Source organism: Oncorhynchus gorbuscha, unplaced genomic scaffold (genome assembly GCF_021184085.1).
Source record: "Oncorhynchus gorbuscha isolate QuinsamMale2020 ecotype Even-year unplaced genomic scaffold, OgorEven_v1.0 Un_scaffold_3744, whole genome shotgun sequence".
NCBI classification, from domain to species: Eukaryota; Metazoa; Chordata; class Actinopteri; order Salmoniformes; family Salmonidae; genus Oncorhynchus; species Oncorhynchus gorbuscha.
The window spans coordinates 17,501-36,009 of NW_025747915.1; the positions used below are offsets into that span (position 1 = coordinate 17,501).

At 42.9% G+C, this 18,509-nt stretch overlaps 1 protein-coding gene across 1 annotated transcript in view; it reads left to right on the forward strand.

Moving 5' to 3' along the window:
- The window catches only part of LOC124028094 (SH3 and multiple ankyrin repeat domains protein 1-like), a 31,200-nt gene extending 13,836 nt beyond the window's left edge, over positions 1–17,364 (forward strand). Inside the window, 6 exon segments of the mRNA XM_046340243.1 lie at positions 68–173; positions 641–716; positions 15,829–15,911; positions 16,208–16,332; positions 16,465–16,600; positions 16,696–17,364. Coding sequence (XP_046196199.1) covers positions 68–173; positions 641–716; positions 15,829–15,911; positions 16,208–16,332; positions 16,465–16,600; positions 16,696–16,934 — 765 coding nt within the window. The 3' untranslated portion in view covers positions 16,935–17,364.
- Positions 17,365–18,509: the final 1,145 nt, after the last annotated feature.

An 18,509-nucleotide genomic window follows, 5' to 3' on the forward strand; every position in this document is an offset into this window, starting at 1 on the left:
TCCTGACTGTGTGAGGTAATGGCTCTGACGTGCGACGCTCTTTCCTGTCCCCTCATGCAGTGCTGAGTGTGGGCGAGGAGGGTTCTGGGAGGGCACGGTTAAGGGACGGACCGGCTGGTTCCCCTCAGACTGTGTAGAGGAAGTGGCAGTCCGTAGCCAGGACAACCGCTCAGGTGAGACCCTGACCACACACCTGCAGACACATGCAGCGTGCCTCTCTCTCTCCCCTCTCATTGGTCAGAAACACACACACACACTTACACACACGGCAGCGCTGGCTGCTACACACAGACACACAGGCATAAAAAACAACACATTTAGCAGGAGGTCTACAGTTAGGTAGTAACACTGGGGAAGTAACACTCTAGACTCTCAGAATGATTAGAGCAGCAGAAGCAAGGTGTGAGTTGACAGGGAAGGAAGGTCCTACACTAGTCGTAGTAGTGGTGTCTGCCCACCACTAAGGCCTAAGGCAGTGGTAAACACAGCTGGTTTGACTGTATCTAGAGACTCAATAGAGACGTTTACTGTCGAGGTTCAGGCTGTAGTCTAACAGCAGCGTGTGACTGTAGTGACACTGTTGGTCAGTGTGGCAGGCAGGCAGCCATCATGCTGATAACACTGTGGTCGTGTGTTTTAGAGAGCCGCAGTGAGAAAGCCAAGAGACTGTTCCGCCATTACACCGTGGGCTCCTACGACAGCTTCGACGCTCCCAGGTAAGGATGGGGAGACTTTCTCTTTCTCTACAGCGTCATACTCAGAGGTCTACCTGGAAGTCAGTGAGTTGAGTGATCTTGCCCTGGATATGCTTGGGGTATGTTGGAGTGAGTTGGGTAGCTGTAAGATGGGCTTTGTTAGAGTGATCTACAGTACTGTGTCAACTTGTGTTTGGGACTATGGGTAATATACTGTATATTAACCTCACCTGTAGTATGTGTGGAAGTGATCCACTAGAGACAATGATTGGGTGATCTACTGTGAATTGGATTGTACTGTGCGATGGATTTTAATTGGGTGATCTACTGTGCCATGGATTGTGACTGGGTGATCTACTGTGCGGTGGATTGTGATTGGGTGATCTAATGTGCGATGGATTGTGTTTGGGTGATCTACTGATATCTGAAGTTATATACAGTACTGGTCTGATATCTGAAGTTATATACAGTACTGGTCTGATATCTGAAGTTATATACAGTACTGGTCTGATATCTGAAGTTACATACAGTACTGGTCTGATATCTGAAGTTATATACAGTACTGGTCTGATATCTGAAGTTACATACAGTACTGGTCTGATATCTGAAGTTACATACAGTACTGGTCTGATATCTGAAGTTATATACAGTACTGGTCTGATATCTGAAGTTATATACAGTACTGGTCTGATATCTGAAGTTATATACAGTACTGGTCTGATATCTGAAGTTATATACAGTACTGGTCTGATATCTGAAGTTACATACAGTACTGGTCTGATATCTGAAGTTATATACAGTACTGGTCTGATATCTGAAGTTACATACAGTACTGGTCTGATATCTGAAGTTATATACAGTACTGGTCTGATATCTGAAGTTATATACAGTACTGGTCTGATATCTGAAGTTACATACAGTACTGGTCTGATATCTGAAGTTATATACAGTACTGGTCTGATATCTGAAGTTACATACAGTACTGGTCTGATATCTGAAGTTACATACAGTACTGGTCTGATATCTGAAGTTACATACAGTACTGGTTTGATATCTGAAGTTACATACAGTACTGGTCTGATATCTGAAGTTACATACAGTACTGGTCTGATATCTGAAGTTACATACAGTACTGGTCTGATATCTGAAGTTACATACAGTACTGGTCTGATATCTGAAGTTATATACAGTACTGGTCTGATATCTGAAGTTACATACAGTACTGGTCTGATATCTGAAGTTACATACAGTACTGGTCTGATATCTGAAGTTATATACAGTACTGGTCTGATATCTGAAGTTATCATACAGTACTGGTCTGATATCTGAAGTTACATACAGTACTGGTCTGATATCTGAAGTTACATACAGTACTGGTCTGATATCTGAAGTTATATACAGTACTGGATATCTGATATCTGATAAGTTACATACAGTACTGGTCTGATATCTGAAGTTACATACAGTACTGGTCTGATATCTGAAGTTACATACAGTACTGGTCTGATATCTGAAGTTATATACAGTACTGGTCTGATATCTGAAGTTACATACAGTACTGGTCTGATATCTGAAGTTACATACAGTACTGGTCTGATATCTGATACAGTACTGGTCTGATATCTGAAGTTATATACAGTACTGGTCTGATATCTGAAGTTATATACAGTACTGGTCTGATATCTGAAGTTACATACAGTACTGGTCTGGTCTGATATCTGAAGTTATATACAGTACTGGTCTGATATCTGAAGTTATATACAGTACTGGTCTGATATCTGAAGTTACATACAGTACTGGTCTGATATCTGAAGTTATATACAGTACTGGTCTGATATCTGAAGTTATATACAGTACTGGTCTGATATCTGAAGTTACATACAGTACTGGTCTGATATCTGAAGTTATATACAGTACTGGTCTGATATCTGAAGTTACATACAGTACTGGTCTGATATCTGAAGTTACATACAGTACTGGTCTGATATCTGAAGTTATATACAGTACTGGTCTGATATCTGAAGTTATATACAGTACTGGTCTGATATCTGAAGTTACATACAGTACTGGTCTGATATCTGAAGTTATATACAGTACTGGTCTGATATCTGAAGTTATATACAGTACTGGTCTGATATCTGAAGTTATATACAGTACTGGTCTGATATCTGAAGTTATATACAGTACTGTACTGGTCTGATATCTGAAGTTATATACAGTACTGGTCTGATATCTGAAGTTATATACAGTACTGGTCTGATATCTGAAGTTATATACAGTACTGGTCTGATATCTGAAGTTATATACAGTACTGGTCTGATATCTGAAGTTACATACAGTACTGGTCTGATATCTGAAGTTATATACAGTACTGGTCTGATATCTGAAGTTATATACAGTACTGGTCTGATATCTGAAGTTACATACAGTACTGGTCTGATATCTGAAGTTACATACAGTACTGGTCTGATATCTGAAGTTACATACAGTACTGGTCTGATATCTGAAGTTACATACAGTACTGGTCTGATATCTGAAGTTACATACAGTACTGGTCTGATATCTGAAGTTATATACAGTACTGGTCTGATATCTGAAGTTACATACAGTACTGGTCTGATATCTGAAGTTACATACAGTACTGGTCTGATATCTGAAGTTACATACAGTACTGGTCTGATATCTGAAGTTATATACAGTACTGGTCTGATATCTGAAGTTACATACAGTACTGGTCTGATATCTGAAGTTACATACAGTACTGGTCTGATATCTGAAGTTATATACAGTACTGGTCTGATATCTGAAGTTACATACAGTACTGGTCTGATATCTGAAGTTATATACAGTACTGGTCTGATATCTGAAGTTATATACAGTACTGGTCTGATATCTGAAGTTATATACAGTACTGGTCTGATATCTGAAGTTACATACAGTACTGGTCTGATATCTGAAGTTACATACAGTACTGGTCTGATATCTGAAGTTATATACAGTACTGGTCTGATATCTGAAGTTACATACAGTACTGGTCTGATATCTGAAGTTATATACAGTACTGGTCTGATATCTGAAGTTATATACAGTACTGGTCTGATATCTGAAGTTATATACAGTACTGGTCTGATATCTGAAGTTACATACAGTACTGGTCTGATATCTGAAGTTATATACAGTACTGGTCTGATATCTGAAGTTATATACAGTACTGGTCTGATATCTGAAGTTACATACAGTACTGGTCTGATATCTGAAGTTATATACAGTACTGGTCTGATATCTGAACTTCTGTAGACTGTCATCGAACGTGTCCTCTACTGATGTGCTTGTTGATTATGTTGTCGTTGTTGTTGTTGTTTACTTCCAGATCGCTCCGTTGACACTTTGGAGTGTAACTCCTCTCATTAACACCTAGTGATGTAATGTCCTTCTCTTTATTAATGTCATGTTTTTGCGTGGCGGCTCAGAGAGGCTCTGTTATGAGGCAAACCAATTTAACGGTCCTGGACTTGGACAATTATTGACAAAGACATAAACACACTGCCATCTCGACAACACAAACACACACAAAAGCATTCATTATTTTGCGTAATTTCATTTAGACTTACGTACTTTACCAAGCAACTGACACCTGCATGGAAACTCACACAAACGTTTCTACACCCACATCAGGGATATTTAAACAAATGTACCCGATACCATATAAAACTCCAGGTTGTTTAGTCAGTCTGTGACACTGCTAACTCACTGCTAACTCACTGCTAACTCATTGCTAACTCACTGCTAACTCACTGCTAACTCACTGCTAACTCATTGCTAACTCACTGCTAACTCACTGCTAACTCACTGCTAACTCATTGCTAACTCACTGCTAACTCATTGCTAACTCACTGCTAACTCACTGCTAACTCACTGCTAACTCACTGCTAAGTCTGTTTTTATCAGAGCACTGGTGTGGATCCATCTCACCCTGCTTTCTTCCACTCCTCTATATTTGGCTTTGTCACCCCTTCCACCTCTCTCTCTCTATCGCTCCCTTTATTTTTATTCATCACCGTTTTACTCACCCCCTGTTCTTTTTCATTTTCTCTCCATCACCCTCCCTCCCCTGTGGTGTTTCCATCTGGAGAACAGACAGTGAAGGGCACTCTGGAGGGAGAGAGAGATGAACAGAGCAAGAAAGGAGGTGAAGAGGAGAGATTCTACACTATGTAGAAGTAGACGAAGAAGAGAAAAGGGAGAGAGAACGCAGGAGAGGAAATAGACGTGAATGAACAACCCCCCTTTCTCTCCCACTTTCACCTCATCACCTTTCAATCCGCTTTTAGATGGAAGATGTTTTTATATTGACAGTAAGAGATCTTGTACACCTCCTGATCTGTCTAATGAAGCAGGCTTTTACTGCTCTGACTAGCTGTGACAGTTTAACAAGGCTCGGTCGAGACGGCAGTCAGCTAAATGAATGGCTTAAATTGATATTGTGGCACAGCGATTACATTAACAAGGATTTGAGGAAGAGGAGAGATGATCAGGGAGAGATGTTCTCTCTCTATACATTTTCACCCCTAGTGTCCATCTTTATCAATCCATTCCTCCTTTCTCCCTATTTGTCCTTATCCTCCGTTCTTTACTCCTTTACTTGTCTCCTCCCTCCTTCCTTCCTTCCTTCCTTCCTTCCTTCCTTCCTTCCTTCCTTCCTTCCTTCCTTCCTTCCTTCCTTCCTTCCTTCCTTCCTTCCTTCCTTCCTTCCTTCCTTCCTTCCGTCCGTCCGTCCTTCCTTCCTTCCTTCCTTCCTTCCTTCCTTCCTTCCTTCCGTCCTCCCCTTCCTTCCTCCCCTTCCTTCCTTCCTTCCTTCCTTCCTTCCTTCCTTCCTTCCTTCCTTCCTTCCTTCCTTCCTTCCTTCCTTCCTTCCTTCCTTCCTTCCTTCCTTCCTTCCTTCCTTCCTTGTTCTCTTCTTCCATCCAAATAAGCCTCCCTCCTCCGTGCCCCCTCTCTCCCTGTGTCTCAGAGCCCATGGCAGTGAACTCCCCTAGTAACACACATGACAACTGTTCTGGGGCAGCGGTCTGTGAAATAGGGACAAGGAAGCACACACACATTCTGGAGAAGAGTGGATTATTGCCCTCCATCACAAGAGGTGCTTTCAAATCACATTCTGGTGCACATTGTACGTTTTACATTATAGGTGAACACTCATGCACACATACACACATACACACATGACCACACACACGAGTTACACACGAGTCACACATACATGACCACACACACATGAGTCACACACACTAACATGACCAAACACCTGCCAACATTCACTCGCTTGCCCCTCCCCCTTGTACTCTTTCTCCCTCTCTCACTCTCACTCTCTTTCTCTCTCTCTCTCTCTCTCTCTCTCTCTCTCTCTCACTCTCTTTCTCTCTCTCTTTCACTCTCTCCCGCTCTCTCTTTTTTCTCACTCAATCTCTCTCTCTCACTCTCACTCTCTTTCTCTCTCTCTTTCACTCTCTCCCGCTCTCTCTTTTTTCTCACTCAATCTCTCTCTCACTCTCACTCTCTTTCTCTCTCTCTTTCACTCTCTCCCGCTCTCTCTTTTTTCTCACTCAATCTCTCTCTCTCTCTCTCCCTCCCTCTCTCTTTCTACCTCTCTCCTTCTCTCCCTCTCTCTCTCTCTCTCTCTCCCTCCGTCACACACACACACACGCGTCCGCGGCCATACACTAAATTCACAGCAGTATAGCTTAACATGCAGAGAGAGAAACGAACAGAGAGGGAGGGAAGGAGAGAGAAGAGAAGAACAGCAATAGGCAGTGAAGGCAGAAAGGCACCAGAGAGAGGTAGGGGAGAGAGAGGGGGAGATTGAGCGAGAGACAGGGAGGCAGAGAGGGAGGGAGGGAGGAAAAGGCGACAGAAGACAACATCGACATACATCGAATGAAGCACTGACAGAGATGATGTGAGTGCCCTTTTAAAGAGAATCTCTCTCGCTCTAATTCTCTCTCTTCCTTCTGCTGCTCATCCCCAGCTGAATCTCTCTTCTTCTTCCTGTCTGTCTTGATGCGTCTCCTTCCTCCCGTTTCCCTGCCTCGCTCTCCTCTTTTCATTCATGCACTCTGCTTTGTTTACAGACAATGTGAGAGAGGAAAGAGGAGGAGAGGGGAGGGGACTGTGTACATGTGTGTGTGTTGATTAAAGGCCATGGGGGAGGGGAGATGTTAAGAGTGATCTAAGGGCATGTAGGGTCACTTAAGTAGAGAGGACGGAAGAGGGGTAGGACAAAACGAGTGCAGAGATGACAGAAATGGGGAGATGGTAGAGACGTGAGATGGGAGGAAGACAGGTTGACAGGTGGTAGGAGATGGGAAAAAGAGAGAGAGAATATAGAATTCACGTGTTGTCTATATTTGGTTTATTAAAGGTGCAATATACAGAAATCTCTTTACTATTTCCTGGTTGCTAAAATTCTAATAGTTCTCCTGATTTCAGTTCATTTTGACAAAACAAGCAATGCATAGTGTAGAGAATCATTGTACAATCTAAACCGCTGTGAAATGCATTTTCAATAACCCAAAATGTTGTATTTTCAGCTGGTCGAAGCTGATGTACAAAACTGAAAGTAAAAGACGCAAAAACTAAACTTAAGAACGGGAAGCATAGAAATAGCTCACATAGAACACATCTACTGCTTCTTAGACGTGCTTTCAAAGAAGTCCAATTTCTATGTGAATTTGATAATAGCTGAATCATCGATCATAAGGATCATAAATAGCCTGTATACATATATGAGTTGTGAAAAACATTGTGATTGTGATGACAGCATGCAAGCCTCAGCCGTTCAGAGCAACAGTCAGTGCGTTATACAGTATCTCCCTATCTGGAGTGAGTTACGGCAAGGGAGAGGAGTCAAACAGAACATGGCCTTAACTCATCCAAAATGCATCCGTTCTTGTGAATGGAGAATCATAACTGAGGAGGAAAACAGTGATTGACAGACTCGGTGAATACCACTGAGAGAGATATATACAGAGATAGAAGAAAGGAGAAAGGAATGTGTTTGAGTGTGTGTATGTGTGTGCGCGTCTGTGCGTCTCTTTTCTCTTTATATTCTGTTGGTGTATGAAATAGTCACATACTCAGCAAACAAACCCCATCACCCCTTGGCCCGCTCTTTCTCCTCTCTCTCAAAATTACCTCATATCTCTCTCCCTTTTTATGCTAAACCATCTCCCCCTCACTCACACACTCCCTCCTTCTCCCTCTCTTGTTCCCCTCTCTCTCTCTCTCTCTCTCTCTCTCTCTCTCTCTCTCTCTCTCTCTCTCTCTCTCTCTCTCTCTCTCTCTCTCTCTCTCTCTGTGTCGCAGTCACAGTGAACCATCTCCATCTCTCTCCTGCTCCCTCGTTCTCTGTCTGTCTTAAGTATGAAGGGGCTGGGAGAGCTAGGCCCTCACTCTCTCTCTCTCCATCGCTCTCTCCTCCTCTCCTCCCCTCCCTCGGCTCGTACTCACTGCTCTCTCGCTGGAAGACGAGAAGGAGGAGGAGGAGGGGGGGAAATGGCGATGGGGGGATGCGGCGAGGAGGATCTCTCCCTCTCTTCTTCCTGGCCGTCGCTAGGCCCCATGAATAGGAGTGTCTGGTTCATTTACAGGTACTGGCTGTTTTTGATTTCTCACTGGTCGCAGGGCTGGAGGATAGAGGGATGGTGAGGGGAGGGAGGGTGGGAGGGAGGGAGAGGAGCATGCATGTGGACATGGATGGTAGACTGGAGTGATTAGGAAGACTAATCGATAGACAGATGGGATGTGTTGCAATGCATGAGCCTGTATGTGTGTCCGTGTGTGCGCCTGTGTGTGTGTGTGCGTCTGTGACTGTGTGTGTGTGTAGTGAGGAAGGAGAGACACATGCACAGCCCGGTACATTAGCAGTAACGTTACAGCCTAGCTGTGTCTCCATGTACATTAATCACTCTCCTCTCCCTCTCCGTGTCTGTGTCTGTACGTCTGCCTTCAGTAGCAACACAGTACCGACACAACTGTCTGATAATTGCTGCTTCTCACATCTGCAGAATGTGTGTGTGTGTGTCGTGTTTGTGGGTCTCTGTGTGTGACGGTCTGTGAGCTGTTGTTGATTGAGAACAAGGTATAGGAGGCAGATCTATAACATGTATCCCCGCTAGTGGCTCTGCTTCTACTGTGTCTACATATGGTGTGTGTACGTGTGTGTGTGTGTGTGTGTTATCAATGTGTGCCCCTGTGCATGTGTACAAACATTAGTGTATAAGAGAATGAGAAGTGGTTTGAGAGGTGCATGCTGTGCCATAGGTAGCAGTCCCCTTGCTATGCTTCTAGATGATGTTACCAATACTTATAGCAGAGCTGGGACGATAAACCCCAAATGATCCACACCGACCATACCGATCACTTATCGCAGGCATTTTGCTGGTACCACTCACTACGATAAGTATCCTATACTAGAGAAATGTGAAGATCTACACGTGCTTCTACACCTGCATTGCTGTTTGGGGTTCTAGGCTGGGTTTCTGTACAGCACTTAGTGAAATCAGCTGATGTAAGAAGGGCTTTATAAATACATTTGATTGATTGATTGAAGTTTGAAATGAAATAAGTTTTCTAATATGGGTGATTGTTAATGGGACAACCATCAAACTAGTAGTAGTAGTTTAAAGGATAATAGTTATAAACTGTGGTTCACATTAATGTTATAAACTGTGGTTCACATTAATGTTATAAACTGTGGTGCACATTAATGTTATAAACTGTGGTGCACATTAATGTTATAAACTGTGGTGCACATTAATGTTATAAACTGTGGTGCACATTAATGTTATAAACTGTGGTTCACCATTAATGTTATAAACTGTGGTGCACATTAATGTTATAAACTGTGGTGCACATTAATGTTATAAACTGTGGTGCACATTAATGTTATAAACTGTGGTGCACATTAATGTTATAAACTGTGGTGCACATTCATTCATGTTATAAACTGTGGTTCACATTAATGTTATAAACTGTGGTGCACATTAATGTTATAAACTGTGGTGCACATTAATGTTATAAACTGTGGTGCACATTAATGTTATAAACTGTGGTGCACATTAATGTTATAAACTGTGGTGCACATTAATGTTATAAACTGTGGTGCACATTAATGTTATAAACTGTGGTGCACATTAATGTTATAAACTGTGGTGCACATTCATTCATGTTATAAACTGTGGTTCACATTAATGTTATAAACTGTGGTGCACATTAATGTTATAAACTGTGGTGCACATTCATTCATGTTATAAACTGTGGTGCACATTAATGTTATAAACTGTGGTGCACATTAATGTTATAAACTGTGGTGCACATTAATGTTATAAACTGTGGTGCACATTAATGTTATAAACTGTGGTGCACATTCATTCATGTTATAAACTGTGGTTCACATTAATGTTATAAACTGTGGTGCACATTAATGTTATAAACTGTGGTGCACATTCATTCATGTTATAAACTGTGGTGCACATTAATGTTATAAACTGTGGTGCACATTAATGTTATAAACTGTGGTGCACATTAATGTTATAAACTGTGGTGCACATTAATGTTATAAACTGTGGTTCACATTAATGTTATAAACTGTGGTGCACATTAATGTTATAAACTGTGGGGCACATTCATGTTATAAACTGTGGTGCACATTCATTCATGTTATAAACTGTGGTTCACATTCATTTTATAAACTGTGGTTCACATTAATGTTATAACCTGTGGTGCACATTAATGTTATAAACTGTGGTGCACATTAATGTTATAAACTGTGGTGCACATTAATGTTATAAACTGTGGTGCACATTCATTCATGTTATAAACTGTGGTGCACATTAATGTTATAAACTGTGGTGCACATTAATGTTATAAACTGTGGTGCACATTAATGTTATAAACTGTGGTGCACATTAATGTTATAAACTGTGGTGCACATTCATTCATGTTATAAACTGTGGTGCACATTAATGTTATAAACTGTGGTGCACATTAATGTTATAAACTGTGGTGCACATTCATTCATGTTATAAACTGTGGTGCACATTAATGTTATAAACTGTGGTGCACATTAATGTTATAAACTGTGGTGCACATTCATTCATGTTATAAACTGTGGTGCACATTAATGTTATAAACTGTGGTGCACATTAATGTTATAAACTGTGGTGCACATTAATGTTATAAACTGTGGTGCACATTAATGTTATAAACTGTGGTGCACATTCATTCATGTTATAAACTGTGGTTCACATTAATGTTATAAACTGTGGTGCACATTCATGTTATAAACTGTGGTGCACATTAATGTTATAAACTGTGGTGCACATTAATGTTATAAACTGTGGTGCACATTCATTCATGTTATAAACTGTGGTTCACATTAATGTTATAAACTGTGGTGCACATTAATGTTATAAACTGTGGTGCACATTCATTCATGTTATAAACTGTGGTGCACATTAATGTTATAAACTGTGGTGCACATTAATGTTATAAACTGTGGTGCACATTAATGTTATAAACTGTGGTGCACATTAATGTTATAAACTGTGGTTCACATTAATGTTATAAACTGTGGTGCACATTAATGTTATAAACTGTGGGGCACATTCATGTTATAAACTGTGGTGCACATTCATTCATGTTATAAACTGTGGTTCACATTCATTTTATAAACTGTGGTTCACATTAATTAATGTTATAAACTGTGGTGCACATTAATGTTATAAACTGTGGTGCACATTAATGTTATAAACTGTGGTGCACATTAATGTTATAAACTGTGGTGCACATTAATGTTATAAACTGTGGTGCACATTAATGTTATAAACTGTGGTTCACATTAATGTTATAAACTGTGGTGCACATTAATGTTATACACTGTGGTGCACATTAATGTTATAAACTGTGGTGCACATTAATGTTATAAACTGTGGTGCACATTAATGTTATAAACTGTGGTTCACATTAATGTTATAAACTGTGGTGCACATTAATTCATGTTATAAACTGTGGTGCACATTCATGTTATAAACTGTGGTGCACATTCATTAATGTTATAAACTGTGGTGCACATCAATTCATGTTATAAACTGTGGTGCACATTAATTCATGTTATAAACTGTGGTGCACATTAATTCATGTTATAAACTGTGGTGCACGTTCATGTTATAAACTGTGGTGCACATTAATGTTATAAACTGTGGTGCATATTAATGTTATAAACTGTGGTGCACATTCATGTTATAAACTGTGGTGCACATTAATGTTATAAACTGTGGTGCACATTCATGTTATAAACTGTGGTGCACATTCATGTTATAAACTGTGGTGCACATTCATTCATGTTATAAACTGTGGTGCACATTCATTCATGTTATAAACTGTGGTGCACGTTCATGTTATAAACTGTGGTGCACATTAATGTTATAAACTGTGGTGCATATTAATGTTATAAACTGTGGTGCACATTCATGTTATAAACTGTGGTGCACATTAATGTTATAAACTGTGGTGCACATTCATGTTATAAACTGTGGTGCACATTCATTCATGTTATAAACTGTGGTGCACATTCATTCATGTTATAAACTGTGGTTCACATTAATGTTATAAACTGTGGTGCACATTAATGTTATAAACTGTGGTGCACATTAATTCATGTTATAAACTGTGGTGCACATTCATGTTATAAACTGTGGTGCACATTAATGTTATAAACTGTGGTGCACATTAATGTTATAAACTGTGGTGCACATTAATGTTACAAACTGTGGTGCACATTCATTCATGTTATAAACTGTGGTTCACATTAATGTTATAAACTGTGGTGCACATTCATGTTATAAACTGTGGTTCACATTAATGTTATAAACTGTGGTGCACATTCATTAATGTTATAAACTGTGGTGCACATTCATTAATGTTATAAACTGTGGTGCACATTCATTAATGTTATAAACTGTGGTGCACATTAATGTTATAAACTGTGGTGCACATTAATGTTATAAACTGTGGTGCACATTCATTAATGTTATAAACTGTGGTGCACATTCATTAATGTTATAAACTGTGGTGCACATTCATTAATGTTATAAACTGTGGTGCACATTCATTAATGTTATAAACTGTGGTGCACATTCATTAATGTTATAAACTGTGGTGCACATTCATTAATGTTATAAACTGTGGTTCACATTAATGTTATAAACTGTGGTTCACATTAATGTTATAATCTGTGGTTCACATTAATGTTATAAACTGTGGTGCACATTTATTAATGTTATAAACTGTGGTTCACATTAATGTTATAAACTGTGGTGCACATTAATGTTATAAACTGTGGTTCACATTAATGTTATAATCTGTGGTTCACATTAATGTTATAATCTGTGGTTCACATTAATGTTATAAACTGTGGTGCACATTTATTAATGTTATAAACTGTGGTTCACATTAATGTTATAATCTGTGGTTCCCATTAATGTTATAAACTGTGGTGCACATTAATGTTATAAACTGTGGTGCACATTTATTAATGTTATAAACTGTGGTTCACATTCATGTTCTAAACGTATCATTCTATTTATGGTTACAGCATTAATTGAGGTAATTTATCACGATAGGGATTTTTGTCCATATCCCCCGGCTCTTACTTCTAGATTGTGTCGCATGGATCAGTTACATTGGAGATACAGTAGGTATGTATGTAGGAGGAACATGGTTAGATGATTGTGTGGTGTTATTACGGTATGCACAACCTTGAGTTGGTGACAGACTTGATGACAGGAGAGCTTGTGTCAGTATAGTACTGGGCTGCAGTCCAGAGGAATGTTTGTGTGAGGAACATAACCAACCTAACAAACCAATCCCCATGGTGTGGCGGGTCCCAAATTACACCCTATTCCCCATATAGATCCCATTCATCTCTGGTCAACAGTGGTGCACTAGGCTCAATTATGAGGAAGGTGTCATTACAGATGGATGCAGTCCGTGATTGTGTGGTGCTCATTGGTTCATGCTGGCAAATGACTGTATTTAAGTGAGTTGCTATGCGAGTTGCTATGCCAGTGGAGGGGACGGCCTGGGTGAAGAAGAAGAAGGGAAGAAAAACAGTCCAGCAACATACAGTACGTAAACATTATTAAAGGTAAACAGTATGTTGACAGTAGCTAGTTGAATCATTGGATGACTGGTTAACTACCTAAACTAGGTCTTCCAAAAGGGGATCAAGTGGCTGACATGCAGGTGCTTGTGGGTATTCCCACTTCTTCTGTGGTCTTTCCATGATAGCTCCATGTACTCTAGTTAGATAGCAACTGGAAACTGCCAATTATCGTCATCTCCCATACTCATTATCCCTGTTTATTCATGAGGCTATTTTAGCGAGGCGGACCAACATAACCTGACCTCTTTATTGGCTCTACATGTGAGGGTTCTTCTTCTTTGGATGACTACGTCTGTGACATCAGAGCACCTAGCTGTGCATACATTTCTCTCTTCCAGTGTAGTCAGGCCTCTCTATATTACACCAGCTAGATCCTACGTCCTGTAGCTTGTTGCTCAGGCAACCGTCATCATCATATATAGCCTAGCATCTTAGAGAGTGAGGTTCTGGAACAACATCTCTGGTCTTTCTGTCAACCAACCCAGCGCAATCTCACTGTACCTCACCTAGTCGCCGACACAAGGCTGCCCAGCGAGCCCCTGGTCTGGTGCATTATGTCATCAGCTGACCCCTGACCCCAGAGAGGACACAGGAAATACAAAACCCACTGCCCAGCTCTGGGGAGCTGAGTCAGGGCAGAGACAGTTAAATGTATTCATTCATGTGCTTAAAAATGTGCCCTCATTTCAGAAAGTCCCTGACCCCTCTCACCTCCCTCTCTCTCCCAGGATTAAGGCTCCCTCCTGGGGCAGTGTGCATGTATGCAGGGGGATACCTATCTCCTACCTCTCTCTCCTAACTCTCTCTCTCCTACCTCTCTCTCCTACCTCTCTCCTACCTCTCTCCTACCTCTCTCTCCTACCTCTCTCGCTCCTACCTCTCTCTCTCCGACCTTTCTCTCCTACCTCTCTCTCTCCTACCTCTCTCTCTCCTACCTCTCTCTCTCCTACCTATCTCTCCTACCTTTCTCTCCTACCTCTCTCTCCTACCCCTCTCTCTCCTACCTCTCTCTCCTACCTCTCTCTCTCCTACCTATCTCTCCTACCTCTCTCTCTCCTACCTCTCTCCTATAACTCTCTCTCCTACCTATCTCTCCTACCTCTCTCTCCTACCTATCTCTCCTACCTCTCTCTCCTACCTATCTCTCCTACCTCTCTCTCTCCTACCTATCTCTCCTATCTCTCTCTCTCCCTACCTCTCTCCTAACTCTCTCCCTACCTATCTCTCCTACCTCTCTCTCCTACCTATCTCTCCTACCTCTCTCTCTCCTACCTATCTCTCCTATCTCTCTCTCTCCTACCTCTCTCCTAACTCTCTCTCCTACCTATCTCTCCTACCTCTCTCCTACCTCTCTCTCCTACCTATCTCTCCCCTCTCTCTCCTACCTCTCTCTCTCCACCTCCCCCTCTCTCCTACCTCTCTCTCTCTCCTACCTCTCTCTCTCCTACCTATCTCTCCTACCCTCTCTCTCTCTCTACCTCTCTCTCTCCACCTCTCTCTCCTACCTATCTCTCCTACCTCTCTCTCTCCTACCTCTCTCTCTCCTACCTCTCTCTCTCTCTCCTACCTCTCTCTCTCTCCTACCTCTCTCCTACTTCTCTCTCTCTCCTACCTCTCTCTCTCCTACCTCTCTCTCCTACCTATCTCTCCTACCTCTCTCTCTCCTACCTCTCTCTCTCCTACCCTCTCTCTCTCTCCTACCTCTCTCTCTCTCCTACCTCTCTCCTACCTCTCTCTCTCTCTCTCTCTCTCTCCTACCTCTCTCTCCTACCTCTCTCTCCTACCTCTCTCTCTCATACCTCTCTCTCTCTTTCTCTTCTTCCTGCTGTCCCCTTTTTCCACTCCTTTTTTTAATGTATCTCATGTTATCGCTAAGTGTCTCTCCCCATCTCTCTCTGTCCTCTCTCTTAGTGACTATATCATCAAGGAGAAGACAGTGCTTCTGCAGAAAAAAGACAGTGAGGGTTTTGGCTTTGTGCTGAGAGGAGCCAAGGGTAAGGAAACACGTGCGATCAGCTGTTGATAGACAGTCAGGCAAACAGACAGGCCTTTAACACACACACACACACACACACACACACACACACACACACACACACACACACACACACACACACACACACACACACACACACACACACACACACACACACACACACACACACACACACACACACACACACAGATGAACACACTTGGACAGTCTCACTGTGCTGCCAGGGCTTCATCAGTCTAGTTATTACAGTGGTTATGACATAATGCTGGTTACCCCTCTGTTCTCTGTCTTCAGCTCAGACCCCCATCGAGGAGTTCACTCCCACCCCAGCCTTCCCAGCACTGCAGTACCTGGAGTCTGTCGACGAAGGAGGCGTGGCCTGGAGAGCCGGTCTGAGAATGGGAGACTTCCTCATTGAGGTGTGTGCTGCTAGGGCATGATGGGAGCTGAAGTTGGATTCTTCACAATGACTGTTATTATGAAAAATCACCCTCTCTAACCAATTACATGGACTTCTTCTTCTTCACCTCTACCCCCCCCCCCTCTCTCAGGTGAATGGTCAGAATGTGGTGAAGGTGGGACACAGGCAGGTGGTCAACATGATCAGGCAAGGTGGAAACGCCCTCATGGTCAAGGTTGTCATGGTGACACGCAACCCTGACATGGAGGATGGCCAGAGAAAGAAAAGTAAGAGACAACACAGGGTCTGGAACTACGACAACGATGATGGTGATGAGGATGAGGACGAGGACGAGGATGATAATGCTTTCCTTTCTCCACAGTCCCCCAGCAGAGTAAAAGACTAAGCACTCCGGCCATCGCTCTCCGCTCCAAATCCATGACCTCAGAACTGGAGGAGATGGGTAAGACATGGGGGATACGGGTTGGGTTCTGGGTAGAGACAGGAAAGACAAGGACAGAGGAGGGAGGAGACCAGGAACATACGGAGAGGGAAAGAGCATCTAGAAGGAATACAAAGGAATGTAGAGGGAGATGTACGTCTGGAGATGGAGAGAGATGATGAGAAGAGAAGGTGAAAGACAGGAGAGATGGGTAGAGCTTAAGATGCATGAAGTGAAAAAAGCCAGAGAGGCCTAAAAGAAGAACCCACTAGGCACAGACGTCTGTTCCACGTTTCGACCAGTGTGTGCCCATTGGGAAAGGAAAGGCACAAAGGGGATACAAAGTCACAGAGAGGTGGGCTGTGATGGACAGAGGGAAGAAAAGGAGGGCAAGCAAGAGAGGCAGAGAAGTGACACTGTCATGTACTGTCTGAGTGTCCAGGGAAAGGTGTCAGAACCTTAATGGTGACAGCATTGTTAGGGTACCAACATGGATGAGAGTCTCAATGCATTTCACTGTTCTTTCAGAGGTTCCACACTGTCACTTCCAGCACCCCCACTACAGGTAACCCCTCAAACAATGACCCCACCCACCCCTGATCCTTTTCACTGCGCCCCCTTTTAACCCCGCACCCCCAGCCCTATAACCCCAGACCAGTCCCACGTCTCCACAAACACACCTACCCTGGCTGAGTGTGTTGTTGCCAGGGTAACACTGCAGGGGTGGGTGTCACTCTGAGGGAGACTACTGTAGATGCTGCTGCGGTCTCTACTGAGCATGCTCACTTCACCCATGATGATGATTTATGGGAGCAGATAATATGAGAGGCAAGTGGGAGCCTCTGAGTATTTCCTATCTGATCCTAGGTCAGATTCCAGCTCATTCCAACAGACTCCCATATGTCCCTCTCTCTTACAAGCCAGTCTGCTGGGACATTACTCCTGTCCTCAATACACATGGTTTATTATCTCCTCTAGTGCAGAGCCAGGATAAGATCCAGATGGTTGGGTAACTACTAGCTTACTGTACCCCTGACTATCCCCTCATCACCCCTCTCTGTGGTCCAAACCCCTGACTATCCCCCCAACACCCCTCTCTGTGGTCCAAACCCCTGACTATCCCCCCAACACCCCTCTCTGTGGTCCAAACCCCTCCTATCCCCCAACACCCCTCTCTGTGGTCCAAACCCCTGACTATCCCCCCAACACCCCTCTCTGTGGTCCAACCCCTCCTATCCCCCCAACACCCCTCTCTGTGGTCCAACCCCCTGGACCATCCCCCAACACCCCTCTCTGTGGTCCAAACCCCTGACTATCCCCCAACACCCCTCTCTGTGGTCCAACCCCTGACTATCCCTACAACACCCCTCTCTGTGGTCCAAACCCCTGACTATCCCCCAACACCCCTCTCTGTGGTCCAACCCCTGGACCATCCCCCCAACACCCCTCTCTGTGGTCCAAACCCCTGACTATCCCCCAACACCCCTCTCTGTGGTCCAAACCCCTGACTATCCCCCAGAACACCCCTCTCTGTGGTCCAACCCCTGGACCATCCCCCAACACCCCCTCTCTGTGGTCCAAACCCCTGACTATCCCCCAACACCCCTCTTTGTGGTCCAACCCTGACTATCCCTACAACACCCCTCTCTGTGGTCCAAACCCCTGCCTATCCCCTCATCACCCCTTTCTGTGGTCCAAACCCCTGACTATCCCCCAACACCCCTCTCTGTGGTCCAAACCCCTGACTATCCCCC